Source organism: Nanorana parkeri, unplaced genomic scaffold (assembly GCF_000935625.1).
Source record: "Nanorana parkeri isolate BGI_ZX_2015 unplaced genomic scaffold, ASM93562v1 scaffold196, whole genome shotgun sequence".
NCBI lineage: Eukaryota > Metazoa > Chordata > Amphibia > Anura > Dicroglossidae > Nanorana > Nanorana parkeri.
This window is the reverse complement of record NW_017306464.1, coordinates 828692-845941: the sequence shown is the minus strand read 5'-3', so window position 1 is coordinate 845941 and position 17250 is coordinate 828692. Positions and strand designations below refer to the sequence as shown.

The window sequence follows — 17250 nt, the reverse complement described above, 5'->3', positions numbered from 1 at the left end:
TGTTACCTGAATTACTATTTTAAGTTATGAACCGCTATATAAGCATTCACACTTACAGGTATAATATTCTAAGGATTCATTCATGAGATTTTTGAGCTCAACACAATAACAGAATTTATTGGTATATAGTATCAAGACTTAAATACAATGAACCAACAATCTATTTAACTACAACATACAAAGAAAAGATTTAAACATGCCAAATACCCAGACATTGGTATCTAACCGACAAACAGACATACAGTTAAGTGGGGGAAAGATTATATGTATAGTTACCCATTAATCGTCACATGAGGCCCCATCCTGGTGAAAAGAGGCCAAGCTGTTTTTTCCAGTTATTAATATACCCCTCGTGTCCATAGGGATGCATGACAAGTCTCCCATTGGTTGCCTCCCAAGGCCTACTGGAGATTGGAGGGTTTCCAAGACCCTCTTTACAACTCCACACCCCTCTCTACGATTGGCCAGTCTACTTGTTATTAGATTAAAGGGTCTTGGCTCAGGAAAAACCTGATTATCAGCCCTATTTGCAATTCATTGGGCCTGCCACTCCCCTCCACAGTGATAAACACAACAAAGACTTTATTTCACTACAAGCTCAGGCGAAATATTTAAAACTCAGGAAATAAAACTATATACATATTACCTATACTTTGTGACATAAACTCTGTATGGTAACAGTTTCTGACTTTTCCCTTTTATACACTGAGTGGCCAGATTATTATGACCACCCCATCAGTACTTTGTTGGGCCACGAGATTACTTTGTTGGGCCGTCTTGTGACTCCACGAGATGTTGAAAGGTGATGCGAGGAATCTGGCACTGCACTGTTGCCCTTCTGTTGTCTTGTACCAGCCTTGCCAGTCTCCGTTCTGCCCTAACATTGACTAGTCGCTAACGGCCACAATTCACACGTTCAGACCCAGATTTTCGGCTGACCGTCCAGTCTTTAAACACTCTAACAACAGCTGCTCTTGAACATTTAACGAATTCTGCGGTTTTGCTGATACTCACTCCATGGCTCCGAGCGCCAACAATCATCCCACGTTCAAAGGCTGTTAAATCGCGTTGTTTACCCGTATCTTCAGAAAAAAATCACTTCTACTGTCGTGGTAAACAACCTGATTCCCTATTTATAATGGTCTGGCCCTCTAGCAACTTCAGTACGAAATTATAGCTAATTTGCCTACAAACGTCAGGTGGTCATAATAATCTGGCCACTCAGTGTATATTTTATGTGTGTGGTTAGTGCAGAATCATCCTTTTCAGCAAGTAGTATTTGCTCACTTCTCAGTGTCCTCAGTACAATGTCACTTCACCAGTTCTGTTACCAATAAAACAAACAAGCCAGGTATGATTTCAGCAGAGATTTTGCAGACTTATAAATGTCAGCAGTCATACATCAGTTAGCAGCAACAACTGATAGAGCTCTTTGATCCCTACCTAACTGAACTTTTCCTGCTGTGACAGGGGAGAAGCTTTCTAAACAACAGCTGCACAATTCTAATATCATCAAAAAGCTGCGAGCGAAGGAAAAGGAGCACGAGCACACAGTCACAAAACAGGGAAAGAAGATTCGGGAGCTGGAGGATGAAATGCAGCTGTTAAAGCAGGTAAGGTTGTGCAGCCCCCTTATTTGTACTGTCTTCTCAGCAAGTGAAGGGCCATGTCTCTTCTAATTTTTCTTTCTTTCTTTTACTTTTAAATTGTATGCCTGGACAGAAGAAAAAAAAAAACATATTTAGTGCACCTTAAAGGGTTATTAAACCCTCAACTTTTTTTTGCATACATCTACTTGCTAGCAGTAGGTATATGCAAAAACTTTTAAAAAAAGTTTTGAAACAGGGTTAAACCTACCTGTGTCTTTGCCACGCGCTCCTGGCCGAACATCTGAAAATTTCTCGGGCGGGCGCATGCGCAGTTCAGATGGTCGGCCGGGAGACGAGGAGAGACACAAGGTAAGTCTATGGAGCAACGTGCACCCGCACTGACTTCGTGGGACATCAGAGAAGAGGAGGATAGAGGAGTCGGCGCTGGATCGGAGACCCGCACCCAGCGCTGGAGGGACAGCTAAAAACAACAGTAAGGAAGATGATGATCGGATTAAGAGGCATCATTTAAGGTAAGTCCTTACACTAACATGGGGGGGGAGGGGAAAAAAATCCTTTGTCACTTTAACAATACGCCGTTGTCCCTTCAGTTTGAGGTGTGTAGGTAGACCCAGCAAAAGTATGAACTATGGGTACTCCATTTTTGAGTACTCCTTACTCCACTTGAATCCAGTAGTATATTGTCCAGGAAAAATACACACACCGTGGATGGTGTAAGCAAAAATGTAAACTTGTCTTTTTATTGTTTTTGCTGGGAAACCTTTGGATCATGATTCTAAGTCTCCCAGAATCAACTTTTGGAATCTCGAGACTTTCAGATATGCCATTCATTCTACTGGGCCTTAATGGTTACCACTAGTGGTTATTAGCAAAAATCACAAAATGTTCTCCACTGTCCGGATATTCAAAATCTGCCACGCACATACATTTTGTGGGTTATTTGGACCATTTGCTATTTCACTCCACTTGGCAGCATGGTCTTTCTGCCCCTTACGGCTCACTAAATAAGGACATATGGTACATCTGTAATTAGGGCCGTCATGTCCGAGGAGACGAGGGATCCACTACATAATTTTCTATGTCCTCCGGCTCCTGTGGTGCTCTCACTGCTGATTGGATGTCTAAAGGCTCATCCAAGTTGGAAACTCAGATAGATTAGAGATAAGGAAAACACTTTGCAGAGGTGACTTTAAACCTGAGATGTTGAAACCAGAATAATTAGGTTTTTTTGTGCTGAGAATTTTCACTATGTTCTGTCTCATTAAGAGGATTGCAAATACCTGTTGTTCCTGCCAGCCTTGTTTTTTTTTTTTTTAATTTGCCCAGATATGCACTTGAATCAGGACAGTTTGTCAAGGGAATGATGGCACACGAGACATAAGAGTAGCACAGGGTACCAGATACCCCTTTGCACATCTTATTATTTTCTGCAAGATATCCAGACCATTTAAAATACATTTACATTATCTTCTGTTATTCTGCAAGACCACCTGTGTCTTAACACAAAACTGAACCATGATAAGCTGGCATAAGCTGTTCGGCCTACAAAGAGCCTACATATGTATCTTTATATAATGGGCTCAAATCATTGACAGTATTTCCAATGAAAATCCTGGCTTAGGGCTTTGGAGTGGTATTAGTTTTAGGCAGTAAGAAATATCTGTCTTGCAGACATTAGACGGTAAGGAAGAGCTGGAGAAGCAGCATCGGGAGAACATCAGAAAGCTGAACGGCATGGTGGAAAGGCAGGAGAAGGATGTGGGAAGACTACAGGCTGAAGTGGAGGAAGTTCAAGAGAACAACCGCAGCCTCCAATCTGCTTTGGACAGTTCCTACAAGTAAGGAAACAAGACAATGTCAGGAAATCATTTTTTGTTGTTGTTGATACTCAACAAATAGGACATCCAAAATTGATTACTAGGACACAAGCAGAGGTACCTCCGATGGCCTTACTAACAAAATTGTTTGCCTGTTCCGGAAATTAACGACAGGAAAATTTAGGGGAATCTGACCAATGGAACAGGGAAAGCAAAAAGTCATTTTGGCTCTAGATATAATTTATATATGCAGAGTTTTTTGTAGATCAGCCTCTAGAAGGAGCTCTCAGCAGCTCATTGCTATTACTTCTTCTAGAATTACTTTTTGTATTGGTCACCTGTGGCTGCAGTCTGGCCCCAGAGCACAGCGCTACTGAGGGTCTGTGACAGAAGGTTTTCAGACAGGTGCTTTATAGTCTTGTTCGTCTGCTGACCCTGGTAATCTCAGAAGCGTGTCTCTTTTTACTATTTCAGAGAGCTTGCGGAGTTGCACAAGGCCAATGCTACAAAAGCCAGCGAGGCTCAGGAAGTGGCGTTAAGCTGCGAGATCAAAGCAAAAGAAGAAATGTGCTTTGCACTGGAGAAAGCCAAAGAGGAGACACAGAAGCAGCAGGAGGCATTGGCGATGCAGGCGAGTAAACTAAACGTCACATGATTCGTTTTTAATCCTTTTTAGACACATTTCTTTCACAGCATGCTCTGTTTTTCTGTACAGGCTATTGAATTATCTATTGGAGCCAAATGTTTACCAGAATCTGTGTTGTCTGTTGTTGTCTTCTGCTGACAATTGGATGCTCACATTCATATAGACCTAAATTAAACCTCTGCAGGCACAAAAGTAGTAGTTTAAGTCTTTTGGGACCATGGGTCATCCATGCTAGTGGCCCTGGCCAGTTAAAGGAGAAGTATAAGAAGAGTAAAAAATACTCCTACCAATACTAAGAGCCAGCGTGGGACACTGCAGGCATTAGCCTGCTATATGCTGACTTAGTAGTAAATGTACTTCTGTGACGGAAAAGAGAAGTAAAGCCAAAACAATATTGTGAGTTCTATAATGAATTAGCACATTGTGATTGCCCAGCATTTGTGAAACTTCATATTCCTGCACAGTATTTCTCCAGTGGAATATGTAGTATACCAGTAGCTGGAAAGACACCGTTTGTTTCAGCTTCCAGCTGAACTTGTAGCAACCTTGCATCCATTTTACAAATGTTCTTTTTTTTTTTTTGTGGCTGAAATCTGATTTTTCTTCCTTTTTTGTTATCAGGTGACTGATCTAAGAATTGCCCTTCAAAGAGCAGAGCAACAGGCAGCAAGGAAGGAGGATTATCTGCGGCAAGAAATTGCAGAACTGCAACAGGTGATCTGCAGTTTACCAAGACATGAAACATGCAAAAAATATTTCTCTGTACAGCTCTAGATGGTTGCTGTAAAAACTTGGTGCAAAAATCCACTTACTTACTTTATCTGTCATTGGCTGATTTTTTTTCTATTGGCCTGCCTCAGCCCGTAGAAAAAATACTGCTCCCATACAATCGGAAAGGAATATTGTTATTGTATTTTGACACTGTAAGAAGCAACTTTACCTTTTTAAATGTCTGTTTTTAATTGTTTTAACAATATATACATATTTTAAAAACGTAACACGCTCTACGATGATCGCCATTGCCGCCCTTTCTTTTAGCAAATATTCCATAGGACTAATTTTACCCTCTAACGGGAGATTCTATCAAAGAGCGAAAAAATATGTCAAACTATATGCAAATATGTATCAAAATGTAATCCCAAACACTGCATATTACATGTATACAAACATTTAAAATCATTTAAAAAGCTCTCAACCCCTCTGATGGCTAGTGGTATAATCAACATCAAATAATATTCATGATTCACCCAATCTTGGTTGATAGAAGTTGATAATCCATGTGGCTATAAAGTCTCAAGAATCCAACAATGTATCCGGTGTTGAAGATCTATTTGCAACAAGTCATCATCTAATGCGTTGTTCCACTGTCTATACATTCCACATAGGATGATCATATCATTAATGACAAAATAAGTCCTTGGAGCACTATATCATCAACATAGATGTCCAACAACTGAGAATTTGATCAAGGCAATACTGCAGAAAAGGATTCAACATCTTCAGTCTACCTTGGAGGGTTGAATGATTTCAGGACGCACATCTAATCAATCCCAACCGATACAAAACTTCAAACGGGACGTCAATTGAACGTATGGCCGTACAAGGATGATGAAAGTTGATAAGTACTTATCAAGTACTTCCCCTGTTGGCTTTTGTATACATACCATATTTTACGCTCCATAAGGCGCACCGGACCATAGGGCGCAGGGAGGGTAGGGTTCTGACAGCTGTAGTTAGTGACAGCTGAGACAAGTGGCGATGTGATTACAGTGCCACGGTCTCAATGATCACACAGAGCAGACGAAGAACGGACGTTCTTCGTCTGCTCTAGGGGCTCTGGTGAGCTTCTATGCCGTGGTCACGGTTTCCCCAGAGGAGCGGGGGACCCAGAAAACCGGGGCGGACAGGATCGCCACTGCTCCTTTCCTACAAGTGATCTAATAAGTTCACTTGTATGAAAACAAGTGGCGGCTCCACACTATGCATTTAGCTTTGCTTGTCAGGAGCAGGGCTAAATGTACAAAAAAACTACGCTCCTGAAACTGCATGTCCCGGGCGATAGGGACGAGGGAGCTCTCACACATTCGCTCCATAAGACGCACTGACATTTTTGCCCGCCTTCTGGGGAGAAAAAAGTGCGTCTTATGGAGCGAAAAATACGGTATATTATGCAGTTTTTGAGATTACATTTTGATACATATTTGCATATAGTTTCACATGTTTTTCGATAGGATCTCCCGATAGAGGGTAAAATTAGTTCTATTGAATATTTGCGGTAGGAGACCCGAGAGATTCATTTTTTTGTGTATATAGATGTTTAGCCCCCAACCTTCATTTCAATAGAGTCTTTTAGCAAATACTAGCTGCCTGGCTGTCATTCTGTTTCAATGGCTTCAGTGGTTCACAATTCACTTTCTTTTACTGACTTGACACAGGCCTACAGATCAGGAGTTCGTGCTTGACTTAATTGATGCATGCTTGTTCTGGGTCAGTGGCTCAAAAAATATGGATGCAAGACAACCAGGAAACTAGTATTTTAAGGAGGAGGGGCGCAATGGCAGCCAATGTATTTCTGAATGCAAATGTCTGTTATTTGGATTAGATCCGCCACTCCTGTATAACTGGAGATGGGTAGCAAGCAGCGCAAGCAAAGAATAGCAGATAAAGATTTTGTGTATATAATTAGAGTGATGCAATATATATTTACCTATCTTGCAAACATTTCTTTTAAGTATATTTGAAAAATGAAATTAAGTTTTCACTGTAAATGTGGCAGAGACTGCAAGAAGGTGAAGCTCGGAACCAGGAATTGAGTCAGAGTGTCACTTCAGCCACCAGACCTTTGCTGCGTCAGATCGAGAACCTACAAGCCACCTTGGCTGCACAGACAGCATCCTGGGAGAAACTGGAGAAGAATCTATCTGATCGACTCAGTAAGAACAGTTTTCACACTACCATTAAATTCTAAACAGATGGTCACATTACATATGGGGTCTTTTTGTACTATATCATAAAGCCCTTTTCATAAAGAGTTCATTGGGGGAACAAGACAACATCTGGGATATAAACCTGTTTTGTAGGAAGACGTATACTAAGCAAAAACAGAAAAGCATGCTCCTCTCCTTGTGGGCTGTACCCCACTGCACAGGAAATTAAAATGCTTAAAGTTGAACTCCAGGCAGAGCTTTAAATCTCTCTTCCTCAATAGCCACAAAATATATAAATCTACTTTTGCATGTATCGATTGACTCTGCAGATCCGGATATTTCCATATATAAATAACAGTGGCATAGTCACTGTGCTGCACATGTGCAGAAAGCAAAGCTATAGGTGGGGCCCAGCATACTTCACCCCAATACAGGCTGGCTGTGGACAACTTCAGAGGGGAGGATACAAGACCAGTCAACATGCATGCTGAGAGAGGATGGTAATGACTGGTTTGTATTAAAGGAAGCCCCCGCACCACTGCATTTGTTTCATAATGGATTAAAATAATTCAGCAGATTGTTTATCATGCATCATTATATATTTCATTATCATCTTCTCCTTTAACCTCATAGACCATTTGTAACTCCAAGACTCCTCTCTTTGCCATAGCTGAATCCCAGACTTGGTTAGCATCAGCAGTGGAGAAAGAAAGAGCATCTGCAGAGGAACTCTTGTCTATAAAGATACAAATATCAGCAATGGAGTCTCAGAATAGTCTTCTCCGGCAGGAAAAGTGCCGCTTGCAGGCTCAACTAGAGGTGGAGAAGTCCAGGCTATCAAAGATGGAGGAAGAGCACAGCAGGTATGTAGAGAGACCTGACTTTTAATGTTTGAGTTTGACTGTGAAAGGTTTCTTTAAAGGACAAGTGTACTTATCCTTTTTGCCTTGACCTAACTAATTTCAACGTCCACCTCCACAGATGTATACTTACTGATATCTGAAGGCTGTGGCCTCGGGGATTGTTTTCTTCCTATCTGTCCCGGCTGCACCTCCACATTTGTCTTCAGAGACAAAGTTAGATGAGCCCCATAGACTTATGTGGGGCTATAATGTGCAGGCATGTCCAGGACAGTAAAGACTTGCGGCGCAGCCGTTGGATCTAGGGCAGTGTGCATCTGTTTATGGGGAGGGTGAGATCGGTTATGTCAGAGCAAAGTGGCAAAAAGAATACGTGCACTATGTTTTAAGCATTTCTCCTTTAAGAAAGAGCAGTAATGGAGCTGCTGTCAAAAGGAACCAGTGAGCTTCCATGTTTTTTTCTATAGTGCAGGTTACAGACTGAAAGCTGAAAGTGCCTGCCATGAGATAAAGATTCAGTTGGCTGTTGCTAGTTCCAGTTCCAGTTGCTGTAATGCAAATGCTTTGGCTTTAGATTGTTGAGTCACTGACTTGGAACAAGTTTAAAGATAAAGAATTGTCACTTTTCCCTGACTTTGATTTGCTGCGTGCTCGTTTAAGATAACTTTTTTAATAGGCACTGTTATACTTGCCCATCCGTGCTCCCTTGCCACCTAAGCAGTCCCTTGCTGTAGCTGAAAAAGGCTTCCAGGTGTGGGGGAGCATATGAAAAAGTTCTGGCTTCAGAAGCCAGTCACCGGACCTGAACACTTTGCATTGGTGGGGCAGTGATACCATCCACCCAGGTTATTTTTGACACTAACCAACAACACCGTAGCTTACTCTGGGTGGACGAGCAAGCACAGATTGGTAAGTATTCCTTGCTGGGGAGTAGGGATGCACTGATACCAATACTAGTATCGGTGCTGATGCCGAGTATTTTGGCGAGTACTCGCCCATGTGTTCCGATGCCTCGCCCAATACTTCAGCTGCTTCCGGTATCAGGAAGCAGGGAAGCGAGTCATTACACGCTGGCCGGCTTCCTGATTGGCCTGCTCCATGCTCCCTCGTCACCTAGTGACGAGAAGCATGGAGAGGGCTTCACTTCTAATTGGGAAGCCGGCTGGCGAGTCTTTACACGCCGCCCGGCTTCCCCGATAAGCAAGAAGCCAGACGGCGAGTCATTAAAAGCCGTCTGGCTTCCTTAATGGGACTTCCGGTATTGGTGAGTATCGGAAAAAAAATATCAGTACTCGATACCAAGAAAACAGTGTCGGTGCATCCCTACTAGGGAGTGTAGGATACAAGAAGGAACTGTCACTTTGCCTTGAATGGGCAGGTGAAAGTGTCTTTTATAAAGCCAAACTCTAGATCCATTGCTCTTGACACTATGTGACATTTTGACCGGCTCTTCTGGCAGTTTGCCTTCTACAGACCCAGCAGGTCAGAACTGTCCCTCTCTGTCGCTCCCAGTCTTCCTGCAGGTACCAATTTCTTGTCTTTCGCCATTGGGCAGTCACTGATGATGTAACTCCTGTGCATGTACATAGGAGTTTCATCATCCCTGCATACTATAGTTGGCGGGAATGGGCTGGCAAAGTAGATTGCAATGCACAGGCCTATCTATACTAGGCAATAAAATGCTAGGAGATGGGGAAAGGGATTTTGTTTTTAGCAGAAGAGACATGCAAAGTTTCTTCTGCTGATAAACTCCTTTCAAGCAAAATATTACATGTATGTCTCTTGCTGTTTGCTAAGTTCAAGACATTGTTGCCAGTGTGGTCACTTCCTTATATCAAACACTAGATGGCAGTCATAGAACGCGTTAGACTGCATGTTGCTAATCTAGCTTTTGGTCAATGCTTGCATGCCGTGAACCTCTATAAGGGCTGCAAGAATGTACGTGACCTACATAGTTACATAGTTACTGCTCCCAGGCAATTTGTTCACCAAGCCCTGTGTGAGCAAAACCTCTAACCATAAACTGTTTTTGTCCTACAGAAACCAAGTGGAGCTGGAAAATCTAAAGATGGAGTACAAGAAAATGGTTGAAGAAGCCAGAAAAGAAAAGGTTAGATCATAATTGGTTATTCATGTCTCTTTTCATCATTTTGCTTCTTTCCTGTCATGTATTTTATATTGTGGAGTTTGCTTTTTAGAATATGCTGACCAATCAGTTGGAGATGGAGAAGATGAGGGTGGAGCAGGAGAAGAAGAAGGTCTTGCTAGCCCAAGAAGCTGTGAAAGAGAAGGTAATATGCACATGTGTGTGTCACAAGGCAAAGGTCCCTTAATAACCATTTCATGGCCAGAAGTCATTGATACCTAGATGCTCGTGCCAAATTTAGCAGCATCTGTTAACTTTTTAATCCTCACAAAAATGTTAAAGAAAAAGATTTTACTTTTTTAAATACGGTCATTCAATTTTGTACTGCAGGTAGGAAGAGGTTAACAATGGCAATAGTTACAGTTCATAGAAGGTCACACTCTGTGCCAAAAACATATGTAAAGGAAAGCACTTGCAATATTGTGATTCACCAAATCCTAAATTGTCCATTGCTGACCTACCTTTGAAAAATGCTAACTGCCTGGTTGTTATGATGATTCTGTAGCCTTAGCACTTTGAGGCATAGACCTAAGTATGTAGATCAGGAGTTTTGACTTTGCAATGACTTTCTAGTCGGCATGCTCCAGATCTACAACTCAAAGTACTGAAGGCAAAGACAACTAGTATTCTTAGGGAGTCAGCAATAGCGGCAACCATCATTTTCTCAGTATTGGTTTGTTCAAAAGTTACTCAAGCGATGACTTCCAATGCAATAATAGTGCTTGAGAAACCTCTTTAGCACACCGTAAGTAATATGACAGATGAATAATTCAGGGACACTGTGTTCCACAACAACATGTTTAATAAATAATCGTTATTCAGGTTTTTTTTCTCTCTCTTTAATTAATGTGTTTTGTTTTTTTAAGGAACGTAAGTCTTATGGATTACCTTCAGCAGAACCAGGCACTCCCACTCCAACACTGTCCAGATCTAGCTCAGTTAGCGGGGTAGATCTGACTGGTATGCAGACGTCTCTTTTGGTCCAGGTAAGCAAAACGGAATCATACTATTTTGTTTTTTGTTCCGTGTCAAACTGTAAAAATCCCAAATAAAGTCTCAGACTTTTTTTCTCTCTGTACTGTAATTATCTATATTTTACTTTTGTCTATTGCTATCTTGATGTGTTAATTTCTGTCCTTGTTTTTTTTTTTTTTGTTTAACCCAGGATGAGTCTCATGACAACCTCTATGGATCGATGACCATGTCTATCAGTGGTACTAACCTCTACGATGCTGTGCGGATGGGCGCTGGCTCCAGCGTCATTGAAAACTTACAGTCACAGCTAAAACTACGAGAAGGCGAGATCGCCCAGCTTCAGGTATTGGATTTTCCAGGACTTTACAGACTTTCAAAAAATGTGTCTGTGTTTAAAAAAAATAAAATAAATGAATTTTTGTTTGCAATTTTAAAAATATATGTCGAGGTCCTAGATACATCCTGTTTTATCCAAGCACCAACAAATTAAAGTGACACTAAACTCAGGAGTTAAATCTTAAAAATGCATTTAAGTACCTTAACTATTAACACAAATGTGTGTTATTTGTGTATCACTCGGCTGTAGATCCTCTCAATTGGTGCTGACACTGTCCTTCCTTCTGGAGGGTGGCTACTTTTGTTCCCCATGGTCCCTGTGTGTTTTGTAAAGTAGCCACCGCTCCAATCTCACTCCTGTGATAGACTATCATCTCAATACTAATTGGATAACAAAATGTGAGATTGTAGTCCATCCCGGGCGTTTGCTTGGAGCGGTGGCTACTTTACAACTCGCACAGGAACCATGGGGAATAAAAGTAGCCACCCTCTAGAAGGAAGGACAGTGTCAGCACCAATTCAGAGATGATTTGAGGATCTACAGCCGAGTGATACACAAATAAAATACATTGTTGTTAATAGTTTAGGTACTTGAATGCTATTTTTAAGATTTAACTCCGGAGTATACTGTCACTTTATATAAGAAAACCATATTGTGAATGTAATGCATTTTTATTTTTTTTTAAATTATTTATCTATTTATTATTGCATATTAGTTATATCTTGTAGTATAATTATTAGCACTTATAGGAAAAAGTGTATAGTAAACCTCCATAAAATATTGTATATCCAAATGTCAGATACTTGTACAAATAACTGATGACTGCATTTCCTGGTGTATTCTTGTAAGCCAGGTTTTGTTATGTTGTACAAATTGTGGGCTACATCATTTGTGACTTTTTCTTCTGTGTTCTTCTCTTTTTGTTTTGTACCAAAAAGAAGAAAACTGTAACAACCTGTCCTTTTACAAAACAATTTACCTGCTGGTTCCTGTGAATCAGCAGAAATTCTAACAGTGTATGTCCAGCCAAAAAAACTTCCTGATATGCATCTAATTGAGCTTTGTTGGGTTTAAAAAAAAAACAACTGGCCCATTGCTGAAAGTTTTTTTATCCTATTTTACATCAAGATGCTGTCTGCACTATATCTGATGTTTAATACGTAGTTTACATGAATGTTCTGTTGTTGTTTTATGTGCTTAAGATGCACTTTGCCTCTTATCAAACTTATACTCTTTATGTCCACCTGGCAGTCTCGGTCACTGTAATTGGTCAGGGCCTTACTTATGCTGTTATGTTGTCTTGTACTATGTAAAACCTCAATAAAAATGTATTGGTTATAAAAAAAAAACTGAAGTGTTAGGACATCTGCTGGGGCTCACTGTGATTTCCTGGATCGAATGTGTTACTGAATAAGAGGCAGCCTGACTTGTTATGCAGCTAATTCTGTTGCTATTTTGCTTGATAAATCTCCCTCAGTGTATTTTTTTCGGTATGTGTGACTCATTGTGGCCCACTAACAATAATTCCTTACTGTAATGTTTTTACTTCCAGCTTGAAATCGGGAACTTGGAAAAAACTCGCTCTATACTTGCTGAAGAAGTTGTGAAGTTGAACAATTTAAATGATGAACTGGAAGAGAAGGTGAAAGAGATTCCCATACTGCGGGCTCAGATGAAGGTAAGAAGACCTGGGTTGTGAGTAACATATTAAGGGCTCCAATTTTTTATAAATAGTTATAGTCCACATTGATTTGCAGGTGAGTTGTTACTGTATTCTGTTCTATAAATAAAGATGGCTCCAGCTTGCATGACTGATCCCTCCTCCCATCTCCTCATTTTGCCTTGGGCTGTAACCCCTACCTCTCACAGTATCACTCAGTATGCCAGATGTAAATCCTGAGCATTAGTCACCTCATTCTTAAAGTATATGTAAGCTCAAAGACACAAATCTTATATATTGCAGCCGTACCAATTCTTAGATGGCTGTATTCCTTGTCTTCTTTTTTTCACCTGGTGATGATTTTTTAATTTTTTAAAAGAATATTTATTTTTATTAATATCAACTCATAGCTTACATCACAATATCATCATTTTATACACAGAAAACCTTCGTCATATCTTTTACCCTTCATTCTTATAAAAAATTATTGACTTCTATATTCCTTGCACTTGCACAACATCTTTACATCCCTCCATCCTTCCTTCCCTCCCTAAAAAAAATAATAAATAAAAAAGGAAAAACTGGTTCATTTATAACAATCCTCAAATATGTTTATCACCCAAGGCCTGGGTATTTAATTTTTACATCATTACTTTTATCCCCTACAAATATTCCAGGACTTCTGGTGAGCTAATATACTCCATCCAAGGTCTTCACTTCTCCACAAACCGGTACCTAACATGGAAGGCGGGCTGTATGCTCCTCCATACACATAGTATTGTTTAATTCAGCTACCCACTCCCCGCACCTGGGGGATACTGTGGGATTACTGCCCTTTTTTTATTTCTGTTAATGGGCCGTGATGCATTGACAGCAGTGCCACCTCCGAGATCTCTGGCATACATAATCCCGTCAGGTAGCGCCCTATCTCAAAAATGAATCTCCAGTATGTTCTTATCTGCTGACATGACCACCATATGTGTAGCACTGTCTCCTCTTCCCTTCCCCACCTCCTAACACAACTTAGTACATTTGGGGATTCATTCTGTGTGCTATTGTTGGGCATCTATACCATCTTGTTAGTATATTGAGATTTCTCTCCTGTGTTTTAACCTCCATACTTGATTTAAAAGTTAAGTACAAAACCTTATTCCAGTCCTCCTTCTGTTCACTGAGTGTCCCAGTTCACGTTCCCAGTCCTTAATATAATACGGGGTCATCGGATACATCTGGGTCAATAAAATGTTAAATATAGTCTAGATACCATATGTTTACTCCCTGCCCTATTCAGATAGATTTCCTCAAATGGAGTCTAATCTCTAAATACAATTTATTGCGAGCACAGGCATCAATAAAAATGTTTGAGTTGTAGGTATTCAAACCATCTGCCCCTATTCTGTTTATTCAGTGGAAGTAGGTCTAAGGCCCCATTCACACCTAGGCGTATTGTAATATGCGCGTCTTTTTGCCGCGATTCGCGGTAAAAAGTCACGCGATTCCGTAGGCTACTTGGCTGTATCCCAATGGAAAACGCCCTACAAAACGGCCCAAAGTAGTCCCGGGACCTCTTCAGGCGTGGGCCGTTTTGTAGGGCATTAGGGACGGGCGGAAATATGGCAAGGTGGGAACGAGGGCATTGACTACAATGCAATTTATATTTTTGACCGTTTTGTAGAGCGTTCGTCGAGCGTAGAACGTGCTACAAAACGGTCAGGTGGGAACGAGGGCTAATAGAAGGTGTAGTCCTGCAGCATTAATAGCCTGCATCATTGGAGAGTGCTTTCTAGTCTCCCACCTCAAAAACCTTCTACTCTCCAGGCCCTGTGCAAAGTCTGTGTTACCCATAATAGGCGTTAGTGGGCCCACACACCTGGTGATTTTGTCAGTAAAGCTGGCCATATACTATTCTATTTTTATCCGTTCAACCCGCGGGCAGAACGAAAAAAATAGAACAGATTCCTCCATGAGTAATACGAGCGCGTTGATCCCTTTTTTTAATATTCTGACAGCAGCCACTGGCCTCTATCAGAATACCCGAACAGATCCGGCAGCTCATTGGCTGCCGGTTCTGTTGAAATATTTTCCGTCCGGCTCCTTTGATCAGCTGATCGAGGGATGTCGACAGCGGCACCCTCTGTGCAAATTTTGTCCGGTTCCTGAAGAACTTGCCAAAATTCGCATAATGTATGGCCAATACATTATGCAGATTTTGGCCAGTCCTTTCATGAACTGGACAAAATTCGCACAGAGGGTGCCGCTGTCGGCTCCCTTTCGGTTGGCATCCCTCAATCAGCATACATATGCGAATTTCGGCCAGGCTTAACACCATCTCATCTTAGGAAGACAACACTCATTCATCCTTCTGTATAAGGACAACATAATCAAGATCGGACTACAGAACCCCCTGCACTTATCCTTTTGTGTCTTTGTGGCTACATAGTCAGAGAACATTGTAATTGAACATTCAGCACAGGTAGAGAGCACAGGAAGTTATCAGCTCACAAGATCTCTGACAGCACCAGCCTACCTGTATATAGATTTCTTAGTACCAGCATGGTAATCTTGTGCCTAATGTTACAGGACTTGGACCAGAGATACAACACCATACTGCAGATGTACGGCGAGAAGGCGGAGGAGGCAGAAGAATTGCGCCTAGATTTAGAAGATGTAAAAAATATGTACAAGACTCAAATCGATGAACTTTTACAGCAACAGATGAATTGATTTGAAGTATAGAGCCAACCAAAACACATTTGTAGATTGACAAAAAAATGTTTTAACTGGTAATATGTTTAATATGTAATTATCTTGTAAAAATAATCGGTGTAAATTAGAAAAGTTTTATTCTGCGCATGTTTATAATGACCTTCTGCTTTGTAGCCATCGCTTAGAGAGAAGCTCCCTCCCCAAACAGAGTTCTATATTCTGTGTGCAGTGGGGTCCTATCTCCACCTAGGTCATCTTTGTTTGCTCGGTAGGGCGATCCCTCCTCACACGTGGCAGTATGAGAGTGCAGCTTTGCAGCTGAGCGACTTGTATCACTGGCCTGTCTCTATATATTCAATATATTCCTATTCCCACACCAGGGCCAGATGATGGTTTCTGTTCCCTGCAGCCCTAGTGGGTTTCTATAATATTTGGAGAAATGAAAAAGCAATATCGGCCCTTTACATGCCCAGCAGGGTCCTGACCGCTACCAAAGACCTGATGGGATCAAGTTTGTGCCATAGCACTCAAATTGCAGAGATTTGGTTTAGGGAGAGGGAGCTGCTCTTTACTTTAAATTATTTGTGTAATATTTAAATTTACTTTGGGTTCTGTAAGCTTTTTCTAAAAAACAAGATTGGTTAAACTAAATGCTTATGTTTTATTAGCCATAAATTAATCTTTTTTTGTTGTTGGACAAAGTGTATACGATTCCCTTGTAAATGTATAGGCCGAGCCGATTTAATATCCCTGTTATTGTTTGATTTTTTTATTTTCTTTCAGCGTCGACTTGCACTCTTCTTTACAAAGCAGACAGTCCTTTTAGTGTTGATATGGTAACTTATTTATGAAAAATCACAACAAAGCGGCATTTATTTTCTGTCAGAATTTAAAAAGTGGCGTAAAGCTGAAACCGCAAACATGGTAAAATATTTCTCAAGAAAATAAGGAGAAAAAAAATTAATAAAATGTTTGAAAATAAGAATTATTGAGTATTGTGACAGTTTTCTCTATTTGCATTGTAACACTGTAACTGTAGTTTGGAATTTGTTATGTATACGGATGTGATCTACTTAGACCCCTTTCACACGGGCGGTCAGTATCAGTTTTTCAAGCGGACCTGATCGGATGCCCATTGCTAGTCTATAAGCAGCCGGGCGTAAACTGTTAAGCTCGTGACACACTGCACACGAAGCCGTGGAGAGCGCAGCAAAGCTGTCAGGCACGGAGCTTTGCGTGCAGTGTGTGAGCGGAGTGCAGGCAGATGAATGAGAGCACCTTTCGCCAATCAGCTCGTGCGTAACAACCTGCTGGATTGCATCCTGATGTACGGGTTTATACGCACGAGCCGATTGGCTGAAGATGACATTTTTCATCTCGGCATGCTCAGCTGTGCGAGCTCTTGCAAGCTGACGTGCTGAAGAGAAAATCACATGACACACTGGACGCAAAGGCAGCCCGTCACCGCTCCGTTCTGCTTCACGTGCAGTGTGTCAAAGCCTTTATCCCTGTCTCTGACCAGGTCTGTAAAAACGAACAGATCAGAGATCCGTTTTGACGGACCTA

At 41.1% G+C, this 17250-nt stretch overlaps 1 protein-coding gene across 2 annotated transcripts in view; it reads left to right on the top strand.

Annotated features, from left to right (window-relative positions):
- TMF1 (TATA element modulatory factor 1) overlaps positions 1-15934 on the top strand; it is a 36832-nt gene extending 20898 nt beyond the window's left edge. For both annotated transcript variants that reach the window (XM_018555431.1, XM_018555433.1), the window contains exons 6-17: positions 1471-1613; positions 3282-3448; positions 3902-4058; positions 4695-4787; positions 6850-7006; positions 7671-7863; positions 9901-9970; positions 10059-10151; positions 10873-10992; positions 11172-11324; positions 12871-12996; positions 15559-15934. In XM_018555431.1, coding sequence (XP_018410933.1) covers positions 1471-1613; positions 3282-3448; positions 3902-4058; positions 4695-4787; positions 6850-7006; positions 7671-7863; positions 9901-9970; positions 10059-10151; positions 10873-10992; positions 11172-11324; positions 12871-12996; positions 15559-15702 — 1616 coding nt within the window. In that variant the 3' untranslated portion in view covers positions 15703-15934. The remainder of the gene's footprint in view (positions 1-1470; positions 1614-3281; positions 3449-3901; positions 4059-4694; positions 4788-6849; positions 7007-7670; positions 7864-9900; positions 9971-10058; positions 10152-10872; positions 10993-11171; positions 11325-12870; positions 12997-15558) is intronic.
- Positions 15935-17250: the final 1316 nt, after the last annotated feature.